We start from the raw sequence: 20,299 nt of genomic DNA, 5'->3' as shown, positions 1-20,299 counted from the left end.
GAACCACCAGCTTTCATATGTTCCCATGTTCTGAGCAAGGCACTTACACGTTAACTTTTTTACATGGCACATATTGCACTTTTACTTTCTTCTCCAACACTTTGTTTTTGCATTATTTAAACCAAATTGAACATGTTTCATTATTTATTTGAGGCTAAATTGATTTTATTGATGTATTATATTAAGTTAAAATAAGTGTTCATTCAGTATTGTTGTAATTGTCATTATTACAAATAAAATAACAAATATATTTTTTTAAATCGGCATCGGCTTTTTTTGGTCCTCCAATAATCGCTATCGGCGTTGAAAAATCAGATTTTCAACTTAAGGCACATTATTTCTTCATGTGTGTCAGTCTCCAGGCTGAGAATCCCCAGTATGGAGCTCCAGTTCATTCTGTCCTTCTGATCAGATGTGCAAACAGAGCAACGGGTTGACATTGGCACTGCTCACATCAGACATGGATAACAGTCTGTCTGCCATGCTACCTGATGACTATTGCACAATGCTCTAAAGGCTGTATATTATAATACCATTCTCTGAGTAGGACTTGACCTAGACAAAGAATGAATCACTGGATGGTGAAAAAGGACACGGTGTTAAAACGAAACTTTTTATATGCCATATGTTTGGGGGTTCACTCACTGCTCTAGAATGTAGAGAAAAACAGGGCAATTCAAGAGGGTGCAACGAAATGTCAAAACGTAGTTCTTTGCCCTCTCAGAATTAATTAGATTGCTCTCTACAATATTGTAACCTTAATGTACTTGACAGTGTTGATTAAATAAGAGGTTTAATTTCCTGTGATAGTTGCTTGTTTTGACCGTGCTGCTCTTGGTTGCATCTCCTCCATATTTGGCACCATTTGTAGGCGTTTCTGTGGGTTGGACCAATCAAAATCAACTTAATACGTCGTCATTCTCATTTCCAGATCCTTGGCGATCAATCTACATTGAGAGGCCATTTCTATAGCGATTTAAAGGGCAAGACTCAGAAATACACAATGAAAAAAGGAACAGATTGTCTGAGGTCAGATATTGAAATTCAGTCTTAAATATATATTTAGTCCCCACTTTGTTTTATATTCAGCAGATTTCATTTAGAAAAAGCCCATGTTTTCACTCACGAACCTATAGCCACTAGTTTGAATGTCAGCTGACAAGCTAAGTTATTGCCGTTCTGCCGCGAAACAGCGCCAGAGTTCTATTGAGCAGTGACCACTTCTTAATCATGCCCATGATGACATTCCATTCACTCTAAACATGCTAAATTCTCAGAGTAAATATGTAACTTTTGAACCATATATGGCAAAGACATGGGGTTTGGATTATTGTTTTTCTGAAGCAATTCTCTATTTGTATATACCTTGAATTAATTAATCATTTTATGGATGAACACCTTAAAAGTGTTATCGATTTCCTCCTGGTCAATATAGGGCCAGAGGCAGTGCTTAACTATTTAATCTACAAAACTACAATAAATATTTAAGTAATTCTGTGTGTTTGGAATAGACATAGAACTCCCCAGACAGAGAAAAAGGGACCAGCCAGACCTTGGGAAATCACTTCACAGCTGTTTATCCTGGGCACAGATATCAAAACTGGAGCACAAGGCATTGCTTGTCATCTTAACTTCCCTCCCTTCTTTGCGGTTTATGAGCTCTTTCAAGACTGCTCTTATTGTGTTTTTGTCTCTGTGGCCAGTCGACTACAGGGCTGCGGGACAACACCTCCTAAATGATGCAAGTTTGACCTCTCACCCCTCCCAGCTTCCAAACCACAGTGCTCCATACTGAGGGGAGTGGGGTCAAAAGGGAATCAATGGCTCCCCCCTCTAACAGGAAAAAAAATGTCTAGCTAGGCCAAACTGTGACTAAGGGTTTATTCTTAAACACCAGTGAATATAGGAAAAGGTATACAATGACACAGTTTAAGTGCTTACTCAGGCATGTCTGTACAGGAGGACTTGCATATCAACTGTAAAAAGACTTCAAGTGGGATAGATTTCAACACCTCAATCAATCAGCAGATACTCCAATATGAAAACATCATACTAAGTAGTGATTGGGGGCTGGGGTCGTTACCGATGTCAATCACAATACATACAACATTGTGAGAACCGCAATACTTATCAGCACCTAAGTGTAGTATTAATATCCTATTGTGAGGTCCCAGGCAATTCCCAGCCCTTGTACTAAGAATCAAATGTTTGTTACATGCGCCAAACACAACTAGTGTAGACTTTACCGTGAAATGCTTGCTTACGACACCTTCCCAACGATGCAGAGTTAAAAAATAATAAGAGGCTGTATCTTTAACTCATGTGTGCAGTAAGCACAGCCACAAAAAAAGCCAGATTCCCACAAATTGGCAATTAGACAACAGTACAGTGGACAATGGAGCCTGGGGATGAAAGGCATAAAAAAGTGCCTCTATTCATCAACTACAAAGCTGCGTAATGTCTGCATCCTCTGAAATCAGAGCCAAGCTCGGGTAGGGAAATAAAAGAGAAAAGCTAAGGTACTATCCCTCCAGCTGAACGACTGCAGGTTTCATTCAACAGAATTGGCCAGTTCTCCACTGACTAGGCATCACAAAATACATTTCTCAAGCAGAAATCCCATATACAGATTCCTGTAATTTCAAACCCTTAAATGTACAATATTTGTGTATCCAACATCAACTGTAACTAACAATGTAGTCTTTAAATCAATGTTTCTTTAGTGGGCAAAAATGCGCATGAACAGCATGATTACCACATATTTGGAGCATGATTAGCACGTGTTACAAATAAAATGTTGTAATACTAATAGGCCATATTTTTCAAAGAAAAGCACAGCAGGATACCATCTATGTTCTTATTAGCTACATCAAGGACACTGCATAGCGTTATCATGCTAGGTAGCTAATGTTTTCTTTTCAAACGGTTTCAAAGCACACTGGCTATGTTGGCCACTTCCTCTTCCCTACCTCAATCAATTTAAAGACAAGAATCATAAAACTACTTGCCATACTACTGGGTTTGTTAGACTGTAGCTAGATGTGCATGAACACAAACCTTGTAGTTGGTTTCCTGGCCAGCCAGGCTTTTCTCAGTCAAATATAGAATACAATATAGATGGCCAGCATCAATGTAGGGTGGGAACCATATATATATCTATCTCGCTAGCAATTCAAAACAACTCAAAGTCCATGACTGAATAACATTATCACAAGAAAATTATTTACCAGCTGGCAAAAATAAAATAAAAATAAAAATAAAAAAATCAGTCAGGGAAATGCTGTAAGTGGGAGGTTAAACTGACAAAAAAATACAGCAAGCTCGGTATGGTAATTTGAGCTACTGGTGGCTAGCCTCCAAGATGTCTCACTTTTCACGACTGCCAGAAGTAATATAAGCATAGCAACGTAACGCAAGGGTTTTATTGCACTTCACTTGTTGACTGCAATTCATACATGGCTAGTTAACTAGATAACGTTGAACAAACGACATTGCTCGCCTGAGTTTAGCGTCAGCTCAGCAAACTTACCAAGCCTAACGTTTGCTACTAAACTTTGCCAAATGTCATCGATCGCTGTTCAACATCACATGGCTAGTTATGTTTTTAGCTAGTTGGTTGTGATACGCCCCTAGCTTCATTACTGACCCTAAATCAAAGGTATAACATCAAAGCTAGCTAACTTGACTAATTGGCTGGTAAGCGAACGTTAGTTACATTACCCTAGTTTGCAACGTTATGCAAATGTTTGCTAGTTGGCGAATCAAGTTGACCGTTTTGATCGTTCCAATTAATGGTGGTAAAAACTAGACACCTAATTAACTAGCAACCTGAATCCTTGCTGAATTCTTAGTTTGCTTGCCAACATAGCTAGCGCACTTGTTACGTTAGCTAGCAAGTCTTAAAGGCTGATTGGCTAGAGTTTTATATTGAAAACACACACACTGAAAGCTACCAGCCTCGTTTAACACTGGGTTCATTTAAAAAGGTAGCTGAACGGTAATCCTAAAATGACTAGTTGGTGTGTAGTAACAAACATGCATCTAACTCGTGTAGCTAGCTAAATAAATAAAATAGTAACGCTGGCTATCGAGTTAATGAAGCTTGCTGGCATGGCAGCGAAGTAGCCAGTTGCTAACCAGCTAGCTCTGTCAGCCAACGATCAAAATATACCTAATATGTAGTTACATTTACTTGAGTTATTCAATTACCTTGCTACTCTGGTAACCTTCAAATGCCCTCAAGGCGCTGTCAGTGAGTTTTACGTGAAAGACGGAGACATTACTGCCATTGCTCACTCGTCCACAGGACAGTCCGTAGCACTGCTCCTCCTTCAACGCCGCCATCTTGCTACCATTGCCTCCACGCTCGCGCACGAGCAGCACTCTGTCGTAAACGCAGAAAAACTCCCACAGCTTTCTAATGAATATACATGTTACGTACACGGCGTGATGAAGTCATAAGTTAATAATACATTGAAACATGCTCAATAATATATTATATAAACATAACATTTACGCGCGACAAATAAGTTCGTCATATTTATCGGGAGGATTTATCCTAAACTGTCTCTTTACTTCAATATAATGAAGCACTGAAGAGAAAATATGAATAATTGAAACATGAGACATGTCTGACCACTGGTTACCAATGGAAAGCATATCAGAGACGTGCGTAGGAAGGAAGAAGGAAACATTAGGTCACTGGACTACGTCAACGAGACGTCAATGTCTCACTGAATCCATGAGTTGGGAATGTCCAGTCTAACACATTGGTACCAAAGAAATGGAACATGAGAGGAAACACTAAATGACTATCGGTCTTCAGACAGATACAGTTTATGTTGAAAGGAGCAGAGGGTCAAACAATACAAAATAAACAAAATCAAGGACACAAAAAACATCACTCACTGTACAGTGGTCTCTACCTTCTGTAGTGCTGTCAATCCATGAACTGTAATAACAGAGGTGAAGAAGTACTCCCAACCTGTCAAAGATCGCTTGACAGTTGTATGGGTGACAAGACAACTTCAAGATTAGATTCCAGAAGGTTGATAATACTGTAATGAAACAGCATCGATATCCGTGCTTATAAACCTAGGGTCGTTGCAATACTAAAGGCTATATGGCTCATAGTAAGAGTCAACAAACTTTTATTGAAATAAATACAAAAGCAACAAATGAGAACGTGAGAAACTCAAAAGCAACAAATATCTGCAACATTTAACTCATCTTTTTACATTTGGTCTATTGTAGAAAAAAACTATAGATTTCTCATTTGTGACAACAAAATTATAGAAAAATAAGCCTCAAAATAGAAACACTATTCACATTTAACGGTTGTCAAAATCTACAACACAAGCAAAGTGACCAAACCTGAAAATTGGTATTAGAATGTCAAAGTTTGGTCTCAGAATCATCAAAATAGAAGTACACTCCATTTACTTTTTAAATAACAAATTATATATTAAAGCATGGGTTTTAAAGGAATGTGACAGTTCATTGACCAAGACTGTCTGAGTGTGGATCACAGGGCCAGATAATACACCATCTAGATTAATCCCATACACCCCCCCCCCCCCCCCCCCCCAACATTGGCACCATCCCAATAAACAAACAAGAGCAGAATACCTTTAACAATTATTTTTTTTAACACAACAGAATTGTACAATCTTATGCTTTAAAAAAACATGACCACATCACATTAGCTGATTTTAAATAAATTGACAGATCATTCCTAGAATTATAATTTCAGAGTACGCAACCAATCAATTCATATTTAGAATCACTGCTAGAGCAGCTCAAGACATTGGCAGCAATTAACAATTAGTGTCTGTCAAATGGATGTACATACATTTGAAAAGTACTTAGAACATTTCATATACAAATATTGATTGTATAGTATTTGTCACATATAATTATCCTTCTCCCAAGGAGTGACAGAATAGTGTGAGAAACCTATGGACAGCCACACTAAAGAGGTGACAAAACCCATTTGTCCCCTTTTTTGTGTTAGTTTTTTTTTGTTCCAAAAGGCACTGCCAGATGTCCAGTTGCTTCATGTGGGTCCCACTTTGCACGGAGCAGGCAATCACCAGAAAAGTATTGGTCTCATCTAATTTCTGGCAGCTATGACAACTGACAAGGCGACACCTCCAATGGCTACTGCAGTGGCACCGAAGAGCCATTTCCAGCTGACAACCTGTGGACAATATACATGAAATGTAATGCTTTCCGTTGACACCTGGAATAAATCAATTTCTGAGCCACAGCTGATTTTAAATCAAATATTGTATTAATGCCAGCATCACTTTGTTGACATGAGCAGGTGAAGCTTCTTGAGAGGACGGTCTCACCCATGACGACTTGGCCTGGTGTTTCTGCATGCCGCTGCTGCCGCTGGCTGGGTTGCCTAGCATCTTCTTGTACATGGCCTGCTCTGCGCCTTTCTGCTCCGAGTGCTTCTTCACCAGCTTGGAGAGTTCGGCGTGGATGGTCTACCCCAGGAGACAGAGAGTGTGAGAATAAGCTGCAGGCGTACTACTCTACCCCCACGCACATGTGTATATCATACACATTCACTCATAACACTTTCACAATGGCACCATAATCGTCAGGTGTTCTGGTAACTGCAAATGGCTTGATTATTGGCCCTTGATGCTACTGTGAATTTCATATGCTTGCTAATAAAAAAAAACATTACTTTATATCAAGTCTCTGACTCATTCCTCTGAAGGGTTGGTAAGTTGGCAATTTAGGACATTTTCACAGCATTGGTCAAAATGTCTTATACAGCCTCTGAGGCGCCACTTACTGGCACTGTTGTGGACCGAGGAAGGTAGAGACTTTGGGTAAGTCTCTGCTCTTTGTCTCCTCTCCAACTGCTGCTAAGACTAAATAGGTGCTTGACAGTATTACGTTTCTACAGGACCCCCTTGGCTTTCCCATGTCGCAATACTTCGGATCATGTATAGTCGTGGCCAAAAGCTGAGAATGACACAAATATTAATTTTCACGAAAGGTCTGCGGTCTTTAGATATTTTTGTCAGATGTTACTATGGAATACTGAAGTATAATTACAAGCATTTCATAAGTGTCAAAGGCTTTTGACAATTACATGATGTTGATGAAGAGTCAATATTTGCAGTGTTGACCCTTCTTTTTCAAGAACCCCGTAAATCCACCCTGGCATGCTGTCAATTAACTTCTGGGCCACATCCTGACTGATGGCAGCCCATTCTTGCATAATCAATGCTTGGAGTTTGTCAGAATTTGTGGGTTTTTGTTTGTCCACCCGCCTCTTGAGGATTGACCACAAGTTCTCAATGGAATTAAGGTCTGGGGAGTTTCCTGGCCATGGACCCAAAATATCGATGTTTTGTTCCCCGAGCCACTTAGTTATCACTTTTGCCTTATGGCAAGGTCCTCCATCATGCTGGAAAAGGCATTGTTCGTCACCAAACTGTTCCTGGATGGTTGTGAGAAGTTGCTCTCGGAGGATGTGTTGCTACCATTCTTTATTCATGACTGTGTTCTTAGGCAAAATTGTGAGTGAGCCCACTCCCTTGGCCGAGAAGCAACCCCACACATGAATGGTCTCAGGATGCTTTACTGTTGGCATGACACAGGACTGATGGTAGCACTCACCTTGTCTTCTCCGGACAAGCTTTTTTCCGGATGCCCCAAACAATCGGAAAGGAGATTCATCAGAGAAAATGACTTTGCCCCAGTCCTCAGCAGTCCAATCACTGTACCTTTTGCAGAATATCAGTCTGTCCCTAATGTTTTTCCTGGAGAGAAGTGGCTTCTTTGCTGCCCTTCTTGACACCAGGCCATCCTCCACAAGTCTTCGCCTCACTGTGCGTGCAGATACACTCACACCTGCCTGCTGCCATTCCTGAGCAAGCTCTGTACTGGTGGTGCCCCGTTCCCGCAGCTGAATCAACTTTAGGAGACGGTCCTGGCGCTTGCTGGACTTTCTTGGGCGCCCTGAAGCCTTCTTCCCAACATTTGAACCACTCTCCTTGAAGTTCTTGATGATCCAATAAATGGTTGATTGAGGTGCAATCTTACTGGCAGCAATAGCCTTGCCTGTGAAGCCCTTTTGTGCAAAGCAATGATGACGCCACGCGTTTCCTTGCAGGAAACCATGGTTGACAGAGGAAGAGCAATGATTCCAAGCACCACCCTCTTTTTGAAGCTTCCAGTCTGTTATTCGAACTCAATCAGCATGACAGAGTGATCTCCAGCCTTGTCCTCGTCAACACTCTCACCTGTGTTAACTAGAGAATCACTGACATGATGTCAGCTGGTCGTTTTGTGGCAGAGCTGAAATGCTGTGGAAATGTTATTTTGAGATTCAATTAATTAGCATGGCAAAGAGGGACTTTGCAATTAATTGCAATTCATCTGATCATTCTTCATAACATTCTGGAGTATATACAAATTGCCATCATACAAACTGAGGCAGCAGACTTTGTGAAAATTAATATTTGTGTCATTCAACACATTTGACCACGACAATACACAGCAGTAATGTTTGAAGACAGAAATGACATAACTGCTGCCGTTCTTGTCATCTTTCCCCATTTCACAAAAAAAGTAATTTGAGAAGATAAAAGCTAATTGCATTTACTTAAATGAATGTATTCGGACAAGAAAACAATAACATCCATAAATAAATTAGAAGTAGGGAGTGGACCAACATTTCTTCATCTAAATCTGCAAGCTTTTAATCTAGACCCTTGAAATTATATCTGTAATGGTTTATTGCTCTTAATCTTAAACACTTCAGCAAAAACACCACCACAAACATGCCCGGGTAGCTACACTTTAGAGAGTATTCAACCAACTCGTCAGTGGTGCACTCTGCATCCCAGTTCAGATGGCAAGAGCATGCCTAGTGCTAATGGAAGATACAAAAAAAAAAAATAGAAATGTGTTTAACTAGGCAAGTCAGTTAAGAACAAATTCTTATTTACAATGATGGCCTACATCAGCCAAACAACGCTGGGCCAGTTGAGCACCGCCCTATGGGACTCCCAATCACAGCCGGTTGTGATACAGCCTGGATTCGAACCAGGGTGTCTGAAGTGACACCTCAAGCACTGAGATGCAGTGCTTTAGACCACTGTGCCACTCGGGAGCCCCATGAACCACTGAAAATTCTTAACCACCCACAAAACACACTTGTGCACTACGTTAGAGCCCGAGAAACAAAACACACTGTATGGGACATTTATAAAAGACATTCAGCGAAAGCACAATTTCACAGGTTGGTGTGCAGGACTGAAGAAAAAAAAAAAGACAGTCGGCAGGAGTGGGGAGGGTTGGACATGAGTGCTAAGTATTAACATGCAGCCGGTCCAAGAAGCCCACACTCTGTAGTGCGCTCTGTCAGATTGCCCCGTTCACTGAGCCTCATGTCTAAGCAATGCCTTGGATATCACCTGGGAACAGAGGAACCAACCTATTTACAGCGACAACAAACTCAGATCCACCAAAATGAGTATGCAGTCCACCTGGTTTCCCCCGTCATCAATATTAGAGAATGTGGTACCACCTGGTGGATGTAAGTGAAACCGGCAACAACACGTGGTCCTGAAAATGTGTTTACGTTCTACATCTTTCTAAATAATGTTTTTGTGAAGGTGGAGTGCAATACCTTGTTACTTGGTTCCAACTTCAGGGCCCTCTTCAAAATCTTTATAGCTTCAGCATATTCCCCTTGCAAGGCCAATACCTAGAGATGCAGATGTAGTCCATGGTGATACTTTCAGAGATGGACATTCATATTCACAATTACACATACACAACGGGTCAGTTGTGTAAGACCTACCTTGCCTTTGCGGAATAGGGCTTTTATGTTGTCTGGCTGGTGGGCCAGTACTGAAACGCAGGACCGTAGTGCTGCTTCGTAGTGATCCAACTTGAGCTGGGCAGCTGCCATGTTGTTTAGACACTTCACCTTCACGTCCATCAGCTCCTCCTCTTCCTCCGGGCTAATGTCCACTGAAACAGACACACAAAGCATCAGTAAGCTACAGGGAGCCCAGCCCCATCCAAAAACACATCTCTGTCACCTTTAGAGCTGGACTCCGTGATCTGCAGGGCGATGCCATAAGAGTTAACAGCAAAGGCATAGTCCGCTCTCTGGTAGTAGACATTGCCCCTCTCTCTCTTCTGCCCAGCCAGGGCGATCCTCTCCTTTGGGGACAGGAGCTCAAGGTCAGGGGCCTCAGTGGCATCAAGCAGCTGGACCTCCAGGGCCAACTCCGCATTGGGAGGCACCTCAGGGGCAAGACTGCCAGCGGCGAAGGCCAGGGCACGGAGCACACAATCAGAGAGCAAAGTCAGGACGTGTACTATAAGCACTGAGCTCTAGATATTTTAAAATTTATTTTACCAGGTAAGTTGACTGAGAACACAATTTACAGCAACGACCTGGGAATAGTTACAGGGGAGAGGAATGAGCCAATTGGAAGCTGCGGATGATTATGAGGACCAGATTGGGAATTTAGCCAGGACACCAGGGTTAACACCCCTACTCTTATGATAAGTGCCATGGGATCTTTAGTGACCACAGAGATTCAGGACACCCGTTTAACGTCCCACCCGAAAGACGGCACCCAACACAGGGCAATGTCCCCAATCACTGCCCTGGGGCATTGGGATATTTTTTTAGACCAGAGGAAAGGGTGCCTCCTACTGGCCCTCCAACACCACTTCCAGCAGCATCTGGTCTCCCATCCAGGACCAACCCTGCTGAGCTTCAGAAGCAAGCCAGCAGTGGGATGCAGGGTGGTACGCACCATTTCACTCACTGCTCTTTCTGAGAATGGAAGAGGGCTGAGGTGTTTAGCTATGCTCCCCTTAAGAGGTGCAGCTACAAAGAACCATATCAGGCACAAGTTCATGATATCTACTCCGACTTCATGAAGCATAGGGAGAATTTCAGAGTTATCTTTATAGGAAATTACAATCTCAGAATAGATGGCTTGTTTGGGTAACAAGACATGCCAGTGAAACCACAAAGAACCAGCAAGATTAAGAAATCCTCCATACCTCCCCAAGGCACCGTATGCATATTTAGCATTGGCTTGGACGAGGGCCTTCTCCCTCATTTCCATGAGCTGCACTGTGAGATCCAGAGCCTGCGAGAGCACAACAGACTTAAAGCCTGATTACTACACTTCTCACCATCTTGGTTTGGATGCATTGCTGGTGAATATAAAGTCGACACTGAACTTGAAATACACATTTCTTCCATTTACACTTCTGAGATCTACTAACATCATCACTACCTTGTATGCAATCAGATCGGATTTGCCTTCACTTAAAATACTGAGAAGAATGTACCTGGATGACATCACCATCTCCCAGAGTGAAAGACAGCTCAGGTTGCTCTTCTATAAGAGTCCCATCAGCCAGTGAAGTCTTCAGGTGAATCACAACATTCTGGCCTTTTGTGGGCCTGCTGTCTGGCCCATTCCCTGCCTGCAGGACTTTCTTCTTTAGCTGGCCATTACCTGCAAATAGATATGTGAGAATATATGCCAAATGGTGATGACGGTCACCCAGTGATGTTCCTTTCTCTTTGACCTAAAAATAGAAAAGGTCATTTTGTTACCTAGTATATCCATCCATTCGTCTAGTGGAGCTGAAGTGCCAGTGTCTTGGTCCTCTGCAGGCTCCTCTGTTTTAGTCTTCTTCCCACCCCCAGCATCTTCCAAAGGAGGAGGGTCGTCATCAATGTCATCATCCAGCATCTCAAAGTCTTCCCCACTGTCCAGCAGCGAGGCTTTCCCTGACTTCTTCCCTGAGAGAACCATCTCCGGGTTATCCCCTGCACCCTTCACCTCCTCTTTGTCCGTCATCTGTTGAAATGCCTTCAATGCAATTTAGAAATACAGATGAGAATAAACAGGGGTAATTTGGTTGGTTAGCAGCATAAATTGTGCTGCTAATTAAGGGGTGTTATTGGCTATACACACTCTGGCATCATACCGTGCAGCTTGTTTGGAAAGAATGGGTTGCTGTGGTTTGGCCAGATTCATCCATGATTCTGGGTCTGGTAACGTTAGCTAGATACCATGACAGTGAAGACGCATGGCGTTCATGGCGTTCACTCCCACTGCACTAAAAACTGCTATGGTGAAACCCCTTCTGAAGAAAAGTAATCTCCAACCTTCCATTCTTAAGAAAAAAAATCTGGAGAAATTGGTGTTTAAAGAGCTAAACGAATTAACTGCCAACTATATTTTAGAAAAATTCCAATCTGTTTTTTGTGCCCACCACAGCACAGAGACAGCCTTAGTTAAAGTGGTAAATGATCTTAGAGCCAACACAGACGCCAAACAGCTCCCTGTCCTTGGATTCTTGGATTTAAGTGATACATTCTACACTGACCATGATGTCCTTCTGGACAGACTGGAGAGGTGGGTTGGTCTCTCCGGTCCAGTTCTAAATTGGTTTAGAACCTATTTAACCGGTCGAGAATGTTGTCACCCTTGGTGAACATAACTCAAAGAAAAGACATATCACGTGGCTTTCCACAAAGTTCGATTTTGGGTCCGGTACTGTTCAGATATACATGTTACCCCTTGGCAGCGTTATCAGAAAGCACAGCATTGATTTTCAATGCTACACAGATGATAACTTTATATTTCTGTCACCAGAGGATTTTAGCTCCACGGATAAATGATTAGTGATTTAAATAATTGGATGGCTCACTTCCTCCAGCTAAATCAAGACAAACCCGAGGCAGTTGTTGGAGCCAACGCAGAGAGAGAATCTGGCCACACATTTTAATTCATGGGCAATAAAAAGATTAAACACCAGGTAAAAAACCTTGGTGTTATTTTAGATCCTGAACTTAATTTCGACTCACACGTTAGGAATGTGACCAAAATAGCTTTTTACCACGAGGTACATTGCCAAGATGCAGCCGTTTCTCTTTCAGTGTGTTGCAGAGAAACTCATCCATGCTTTTATTACAAGCAAACTTGACTACTGTAATGCTCTCGTCTGGTCTGCCCAAGAAAGCCATTGGTCAACTGCAAAACATACAGAATGCTGCAACACGGGTACTGACCAAGACCAGTAGAAATACTATTGGTTTTAAATCAATCCACAACTGTGCAAGTTATGTACCCAGTAGGTCCCTCAGGTCCTCTGGCCTTTTAACTATCACAAAGCCTAGGACCAAGAGGCATGGAGAGGCAGCCTTTAGTTACTATGTCCCCAGCCTCTGGAATAGCCTGCAATAGAACATGAGGGAGGCCAAAACTGTGGACATATTTAAGAGATCTTAAATCATATTTTTAGCTTTGCTTTTCATGAAGGTGCTTTTTAGTTGTTCAGTTTGTGTTGTGTAGTCTGTTGTGTAGTAAATATTTAAGCTTTTATTTTAAATGTTTTAAATAATTATTTTCCTGTAAAGCACATTGCGTTGCATTCCATGTCTGAAATGCGAAATAAATAAAGCATGATTTGATTGAGAGAAACGTCAGAAAACAGACAGCTAGCTAGCTAATTAAAGCGTTAGCTAGCAAGCAATGTAGCTAACTAGCACTGTGCATTAGCTATTGGTAACTACTACAGCTAGCCAGCCATCTTACTTAGCTAACTGTAAACATTTTTAACCATTTTGGTGATAAGAATGTACAGGATTTCAGTGGGTGTTTCGAGAACTTTCTGAGAAGTTTCTTGTTGAGAGACTACTTTAGCTACAGTATTTAGCTAGCCAGTTTCTTTATCTTATACAAATTGACTTACTGTTGCTTCGTTCAAAAGAACAAAATGACAGCAAGGAATAAATTAAATTGCACCTTACCTTAAAATATTATATGCTTGGTAAATAGACTGAACGCTTGATTGAAGAAGAGTTTGTGATGATAGCTTAGCTTGATCCTTTAGTCAATTCAGCAGGCTCTTCCTGTTCACCTTGGGCCTGACATCTTTTCTGTATTTCTATTGGCTTATAATATTTAATCAATCACACGATTGGTAGATCCCAATGACAGTCAAACAAATGACCTGACCGTTAAAACCAATCTTGAAAACACACCCTGGATTGCAAAATACATGTATTGGCCCTTGAGAGTGTTTGAAGCAGCCAGTATGTCATATTGGCACTCCCCAGTAGGAGCAGTCCTCCATAGGAATGAATGGAATTCTATAGTATTTCAGTTAAATGTTTCAAGGACTAAAATACATGTATTTAAGCATTTTTGTTGTTATAGTGGGGACATTAACATTAGTCATCTCTAAAAATTATACTTTAAAGGAATTGTTTAATATATATATTTAAATGTTTATGTTAAACTCACATCATTTAAAAGAATAATCGTGGCAAAAATGAATGTCGACATTAATAGACATATTTCTATGGCTTCCAAAATATTTTTACAACATGGTGGAGTGATAAAGATGGAAACACAGTGACTTCAACACAGCACCACCTATAGTCATCTAGTGTATATATAAATCATTGGTTCAAACATGCAGTTGAAGTCGGAAGTTTACATAAACTAGTTTTAATGACTCCAACCTAAGTGTTTCAACCACTCCACAAATTTCTTGTGAACAAACTATAGTTTTGTCAAGTCAGTTATGACATCTACTTTGTACATGACGCAAGTAATCTTTCCAACAATTGTTTACAGACAGATTATTTCACTTATAATTCACTGTATCACAATTCCAGTGGGTCAGAAGTTTACATACACTAAGTTGACTGTGCCTTTAAACAGCTTGGAATATTCCAGAAAATGATGTCATGGCTTTAGAAGCTTCTGATAGGCTAATTGACATCATTTGAGCCAATTGGAGGTGTACCTGTGGATGTATTTCAATGCCTACCTTCGAACTCAGTGCCTCTTTGCTTGACATCATGGGATAATCAAAAGAAATCAGCCAAGACCTCAGAAAAAAAATTGTAGACCTCCACAAGTCTGGTTCATCCTTGGGAGCAATTTCCATATGCCTGAAGGTACCACGTTCATCTGTACAAACAATAGTACGCAAGTATAAACACCATGGGACCACGCAGCCGTCATACCGCTCAGGAAGGAGACGCGTTCTATCTCCTAGAGATGAACGGAGTTTGGTGCGAAAAGTGCAAATCAATCCCAGAACAACGCAAAGGACCTTTTGAAGATGCTGGAGGAAACCGGTACAAAAGTTTCTATATCCACAGTAAAACGAGTCCAATATCGACATAACCTGAAAGGCCGCTCAGCAAGGAAGAAGCCACTGCTCCAAAACCACAATAAAAAAGCCAGACGATGGTTTGCAACTGCACATGGGGACAAAGATCGTACTTTTTGGAGAAATGTCCTCTGGTCTGATGAAACAAAAATAGAACTGTTTGGCCATAATGACCATCATTATGTTTGGAGGAAAAAGGGAGAGGCTTGCAAGCCGAAGAACACCATCCCAACCGTGAAGCACGGGGGTGGCAGCATCATGTTGTGGGGGTGCTTTGCTGCAGGAGGAACTGGTGCACTTCACAAAATAGATGGCATCATGAGAAAGAAAAATTGTGGATATATTGAAGCAACATCTCAAGACATCAGTCAGGAAGTTAAAGCTTGGTTGCAAATGGGTCTTCCAAATGGACAATGACCCCAAGCATACTTCCAAAGTTGTGGCAAAATGGCTTAAGGACAACAAAGTCAAGGTATTGGAGTGGCCATCACAAAGCCCTGACCTCAATCCCATAGAACATTTGTGGGCAGAACTGAAAAAGCATGTGCGAGCAAGAAGGCCTACAAACCTGACTCAGTTACACCAGTTCTGTCAGGAGGAAATGGCCAAAATTCACCCAACTTATTGTGGGAAGCTCGTGGAAGGCTACCCGAAACGTTTGACTCAAGTTAAACAATTTAAAGGCATTGCTACCAAATACTAATTGAGTGTATGTAAACTTCTGACCCACTGGGAATGTGATGAAAGAAATAAAAGCTGAAATCAATCACTCTATTATTCTGTCACATTCTTAAAATAAAGTGGTGATCCTAACTAACCTAAAACAGGGAATTTGTACTAGGATTAAATGTCAGGAATTGTGAAAAACTGAGTTTAAATGTATTTGGCTAAGGTGTATGTAAACTTCCGACTTCAACTGTACCTGTGGTTCAAACACATTAAGTAAATTAATGCTTTTATAGGGTTGTCAAATGCATTCAAATATGCTCAAACCACACATTTATTTATAATTTAGTAAGTTAAGTTGTCTCACAGGCTTCGAGATAATGGGATATAAAATACTTTGGGAGATCATATACTCTCTTTTATAGCTGAAGATCAAAGAGGTGCACAGAAGACTCAAACAATTGGGAAAAATCAAATTACATTTATTATTGATGCAGTCGTTTCTTTTGATAAGCAAATCTGTTATTCTTTCAGTCTAAAGAAACTTTACAATATAAAGAAACATACAAAGGACATCTTTATTACCTACACAAGACACCTAAGTCCCTAAGACAAGATCTGAACTATCCTACCATGAAATACAAAGCAAACCCAAGAGACAGACTGCTTCATATAGAATACTGCCAAGTCATCAGAAAGGACAATGAATGATACAGGATAATATTTTTTTCCTTCCCCTTCGACCCCCCCCCCCCCCAAATCTTTCTAATGTTACAGTATTATATATCACAATATAAGTACAGAGATGGCCAACAATTGTATTACACAGAGGACTGAGAGAGGATCAGTGAGCATCAATCTTTACAACGCTATTTCATCAGGAGTAATAGCAAGGACACAGTTTTCCCCCATAAGTATTACTTTTATCTAGTCTTTAAATTTAAAGTTAGGTTCCTTTAGTATTTTTTCCTTTTAAAAGTTTGTCTTAAATTGATAAAAATCCTTCATATTAAAAACTAATATGTGGTCACATGTTAACGAGACGATGGCCTTTGAGTAGGTAATAACCATTCTTAGAACTAATTTGATATTATTTCCATTGGCAACAGGGGTCAAGGACAGAGTGAGGACGCTGTAGTTGCAAGAATAAATGGTATCAATGACATCAGACATCCCCTTCACCTCTCTCTGTCCTTACAGCTAAATTAATAGTAGATTGTTTTCACATTTCCTACATGTATACTGACCAGAAACAATAGTGTTTAGGGTGCAGTTACTGCATGTTCACATGTTCAAGTAAATGTACATACATGTTTAATTTTTACCACAATTTTGTTTTAGCCAACTTAAATCAAAATGTCAAGCACATCGTCTCTTTATTATTAAAACATGGACAGTTCACTTATAATTTACTTTAAGCTGTATTCATTGGTAGTGACTGACATATCAAAACATGTCAATGATATCAAAATGCATTATACAGTATTTACAAAAAGGAAATTAAAGGAAAGGAGGGCTCAAGAGTGAGGATGGGGCTGTAAGGGGCGGGTGGGGGACAGAGGGCTGTGTGCCAGTCAGTCTGCATGAGGAACACTGGAGCGAGTCATTCCTCAAGACAACCTACCCAGAAGATGAATCTGTTTAGCTCTGAATCTGTTTAGCTCCAAATCTAAGCTACTCCATACTGGATCTGCCAACACTATAGCAAGGTCACTGGCAAAAGACCAATCACAGACAGAGGCCAGAATGATTTTAAATAACAACAAAAATATGTAACTTGTTGATAAATTACTTTTTTTCAAAAAAGCACAACACGTCTCCGCTAGAGAGTCGAACCCCTTGGATTAATAACCATTTCATATGAAAGTTTGAGGAACAGCCTTAGGCAAAGTCATTCCTTAGGTGTGCAGATTCTATGGGCTTTAAAAAAATAATCCTCTTAAATACACTTCATAGAAATTCAAACAATATCAAACAAATAAACTAGAATAAAAGAAATAGTTTGACTCACAATTCAGTCCAACCAGGTAGAATTGTCTCACTTCTCAAAGTATGTATTTGAGGTGAGCAGGTGGACTAAAAGGTACTCTATGTTCTGTAGAGCACTCCTTATTTGTAGCGGGAGAGTGAAGCCCCACCGTGTAGTCACTCCAGTCATTTCCCACTCCCATCACCAGTGGTGCTACAGCCACCCCAAACACAGGATCTAACAGCCCATGGATAGGCCTAGACCCACAGAGGGAACTGGTGGATGGGAGCTCTGTGGTGTTAAGGCGTCAGTATGCTTCAGTTCGACTGGCACCTAGCGGAACTCGGCTAGCCCAACCGAATGAGTGTGATCTCATACTCTATAAAAAAAATACCTTTGCGGCAATAGTAAGGTTTGTCCATTTTGAGACGCTGTAGGCAGTATACACTTCCTCAAAATAGTAAGAATTCATCTTAGATAACTCAAGAAATCTGCCAATAAGTTTTATGTTTTTGCCGAGGAGATCTTAGTTGTGCAATTTTACATCTAACTAAGATGTTTGGTGCACTATTTCTCAATTAAAAAATGTGTACAAAATGTCATAATATATGCACAAACTCAATCGAACTGTTTCAGCTGGGAAGCATGCGGACGCCTTTTGCCCCTCGCTAAACTATGGTTGCATGTGAGAGGGGTCAGACACCGGATCATAAGGATCTGTGAGGTCAACCCTAACTGGAAGGAAGCAGCTAGAGGTTTGTACACCAAAGACAACATGGAAACCAGTAGCAAGGGGCCTGTATCACGGGATCAGATCAGTAAAATAACATTGAGCCTTGAGTTTGTATGCAGGGTAACAGTGAAATGAATGCAGGAGAAGGAACCACTTTCAGGATTCTCAAGTTGTATATCAAAACAACAAATAAACAAGCACAATACAAGCTCAATATGTTGTATTTACAGGCAAGAGCAAAGCCATAGAAGAGCATAGAGGGTCTAAAAACCCTTTCTCTTTACTGAATAGGAAGGACACTGGTCGCAAGACAGAAACATTATTGTTCCAAGCCACCTGAACTGAAAGTAGAATTAGGAGCAACTGTCCAAATTACATTCGATCAGTCCCTCCTTGCACAGTAACACGCCTGTAGAAATACATATATTATGACATTACATTTTGGGAGGGTGCGTGTGACCAGACATGTAGATTGACAGACTATTGAGTACCAAAAGATAGACGTTTCTGAGATCGCCACCATTTTCACATTCAGAAGTTTTGGGGAACTCCCATGCTAACATGGATGGATGGATGGGAGTTTTAGGAAGGATAATTCTTAGATAAGAGCGATTTCAAACAGCTATCCTTGTATTCCTATCACACCCTGCTTGAGTGTTTACATTTTTTTCTGCCATATTTTTCTGGTAGTAAAGACACTGGCCACAAATTCTGCAAAGAACAGAAGACAGAGGTATGCGTAGGGGGTTGAGACAAATAAAACAAACAAGAAACATCCAATACCTAAAATCATGTAAACAGAAGTGTCATTGTGCATTTTTTGAGTGTGTGCTCATTCTGTTGTTGATGTTGTTGAGATACAATGTGCCATTAACAGGAAATCAAAACTACAACATTATAGCAATATCAATTATGAAAATTATAACAATAATATTATTAATAAAATACAAACATATCATGAAAACTGTTCTTGCCCTAATATATCACCAGTTCAGCTTTTCATTTCAACAAAAGGACACAGGAATTGAATGAGAGTGAGCTTTGAACCTCTCACTCAACTGCTGCATGCAAAAACAACATTTCAATAAAATAAGAATAAAATGATTGAGTAGAATGGAGCCACCAGCCTTGATGCTGAAAGGCCTGTTGCTGAGGGGACTCCCTGCAGACAGCCAGACAGACAGAGTCCCCCATTCTCACTGTCCTGGGCCTGTGAGGAAGCCAGGCAGGCAAGAAGAATCACCGAGTTGGCTCTTCCTGTGGCTCTGAGACTGTTTCCTGCCCTGAACCCCCACTTTGCAAACACTGGGATGGGTGGCCTTGATGGGAATCCTGCGATCCAGTGACATCCCAGGGGGCTGCGAAACACAGCATGCCATCCAGGGGGGGGGGGGGGGAGGAGAAGGGAGGAGAGGAGAGGGCGACGCAAGATGCAGTGGGGTGGGAGGGAAAGGGGGAAAGATAAAAAAGAAATAAAATAAAATAAAATAAAAAATAAAATCACACACTCATCGTCATGTTGGGTGAATACTGCAAAGAGAGAAGAAGGGAAGGGGGGAAATAGATGAGCCAATGCTAGATTACACTGTTTATATGATGCTACAAAATTCAAGATGCAAGCAATAAGAAACTCCACTCAATGTAATTACGATTCTGTCAATGTATAAGTTTGTTATCATGCATAACAAGTTTATATAAGACAGCCAGATAAGAATTATACATAT

The 20,299-nt window shown here is 40.8% G+C and overlaps 3 protein-coding genes across 6 annotated transcripts in view; all 3 read right to left on the bottom strand.

The window, feature by feature from the left end:
- Positions 1-4,392, bottom strand: part of ell (elongation factor RNA polymerase II) — a 40,335-nt gene extending 35,943 nt beyond the window's left edge. The window contains exon 1 of the mRNA XM_029751332.1: positions 4,210-4,392. Coding sequence (XP_029607192.1) covers positions 4,210-4,344 — 135 coding nt within the window. The 5' untranslated portion in view covers positions 4,345-4,392. The remainder of the gene's footprint in view (positions 1-4,209) is intronic.
- A 741-nt stretch (positions 4,393-5,133) lies between these two features.
- LOC115192617 (peptidyl-prolyl cis-trans isomerase FKBP8) lies at positions 5,134-14,080 on the bottom strand. 2 transcript variants are annotated; one of them, XM_029751333.1, is made up of 9 exons: positions 13,832-14,080; positions 11,627-11,885; positions 11,356-11,525; positions 11,062-11,168; positions 10,080-10,300; positions 9,836-10,008; positions 9,662-9,739; positions 6,354-6,494; positions 5,134-6,199 (listed from the first exon to the last, which is right to left on the bottom strand). In XM_029751333.1, exons 2-9 carry the CDS (start codon positions 11,871-11,873, stop codon positions 6,113-6,115), a joined length of 1,224 nt encoding a protein of 407 aa, XP_029607193.1. In that variant the 5' UTR covers positions 11,874-11,885; positions 13,832-14,080; the 3' UTR covers positions 5,134-6,112. The 2 variants fall into 2 exon arrangements, with proteins under 2 accessions (XP_029607193.1, XP_029607194.1); XM_029751334.1 differs by having other exon boundaries at positions 11,062-11,150; positions 13,832-14,078.
- A 2,259-nt stretch (positions 14,081-16,339) lies between these two features.
- The window catches only part of LOC115192615 (single-stranded DNA-binding protein 3), a 120,810-nt gene continuing 116,850 nt past the window's right edge, over positions 16,340-20,299 (bottom strand). For 2 of the 3 annotated variants that reach the window (XM_029751328.1, XM_029751331.1), the window contains one exon: positions 16,340-19,933. In XM_029751328.1, the coding sequence (XP_029607188.1) occupies positions 19,772-19,933 (162 nt within the window). In that variant the 3' untranslated portion in view covers positions 16,340-19,771. Of the gene's footprint in view, positions 20,106-20,299 lie in introns of all 3 variants that reach the window. The other variant, XM_029751330.1, reaches the window with a different exon arrangement.

The sequence above is a fragment of the Salmo trutta genome, chromosome 4, assembly GCF_901001165.1.
Source record: "Salmo trutta chromosome 4, fSalTru1.1, whole genome shotgun sequence".
NCBI lineage: Eukaryota > Metazoa > Chordata > Actinopteri > Salmoniformes > Salmonidae > Salmo > Salmo trutta.
This window is presented reverse-complemented; position numbering and strand designations above follow the sequence as displayed.

Coding starts and splice junctions, on each gene's coding strand:
- LOC115192617 (XM_029751333.1), bottom strand. CDS start 11,873: ATGACGGACAAAGAGGAGGTGAAGGGTGCAGGGGATAACCCGGAGATG. Junction 10,301..11,061: donor GCATACGGTGCCTTGGGGAG/GTATGGAGGATT, acceptor CGCCGCTGGCAG/TCTTGCCCCTGAGGTGCCTC. Junction 6,495..9,661: donor AGTTGGAACCAAGTAACAAG/GTATTGCACTCC, acceptor CTCCTGGGGTAG/ACCATCCACGCCGAACTCTC.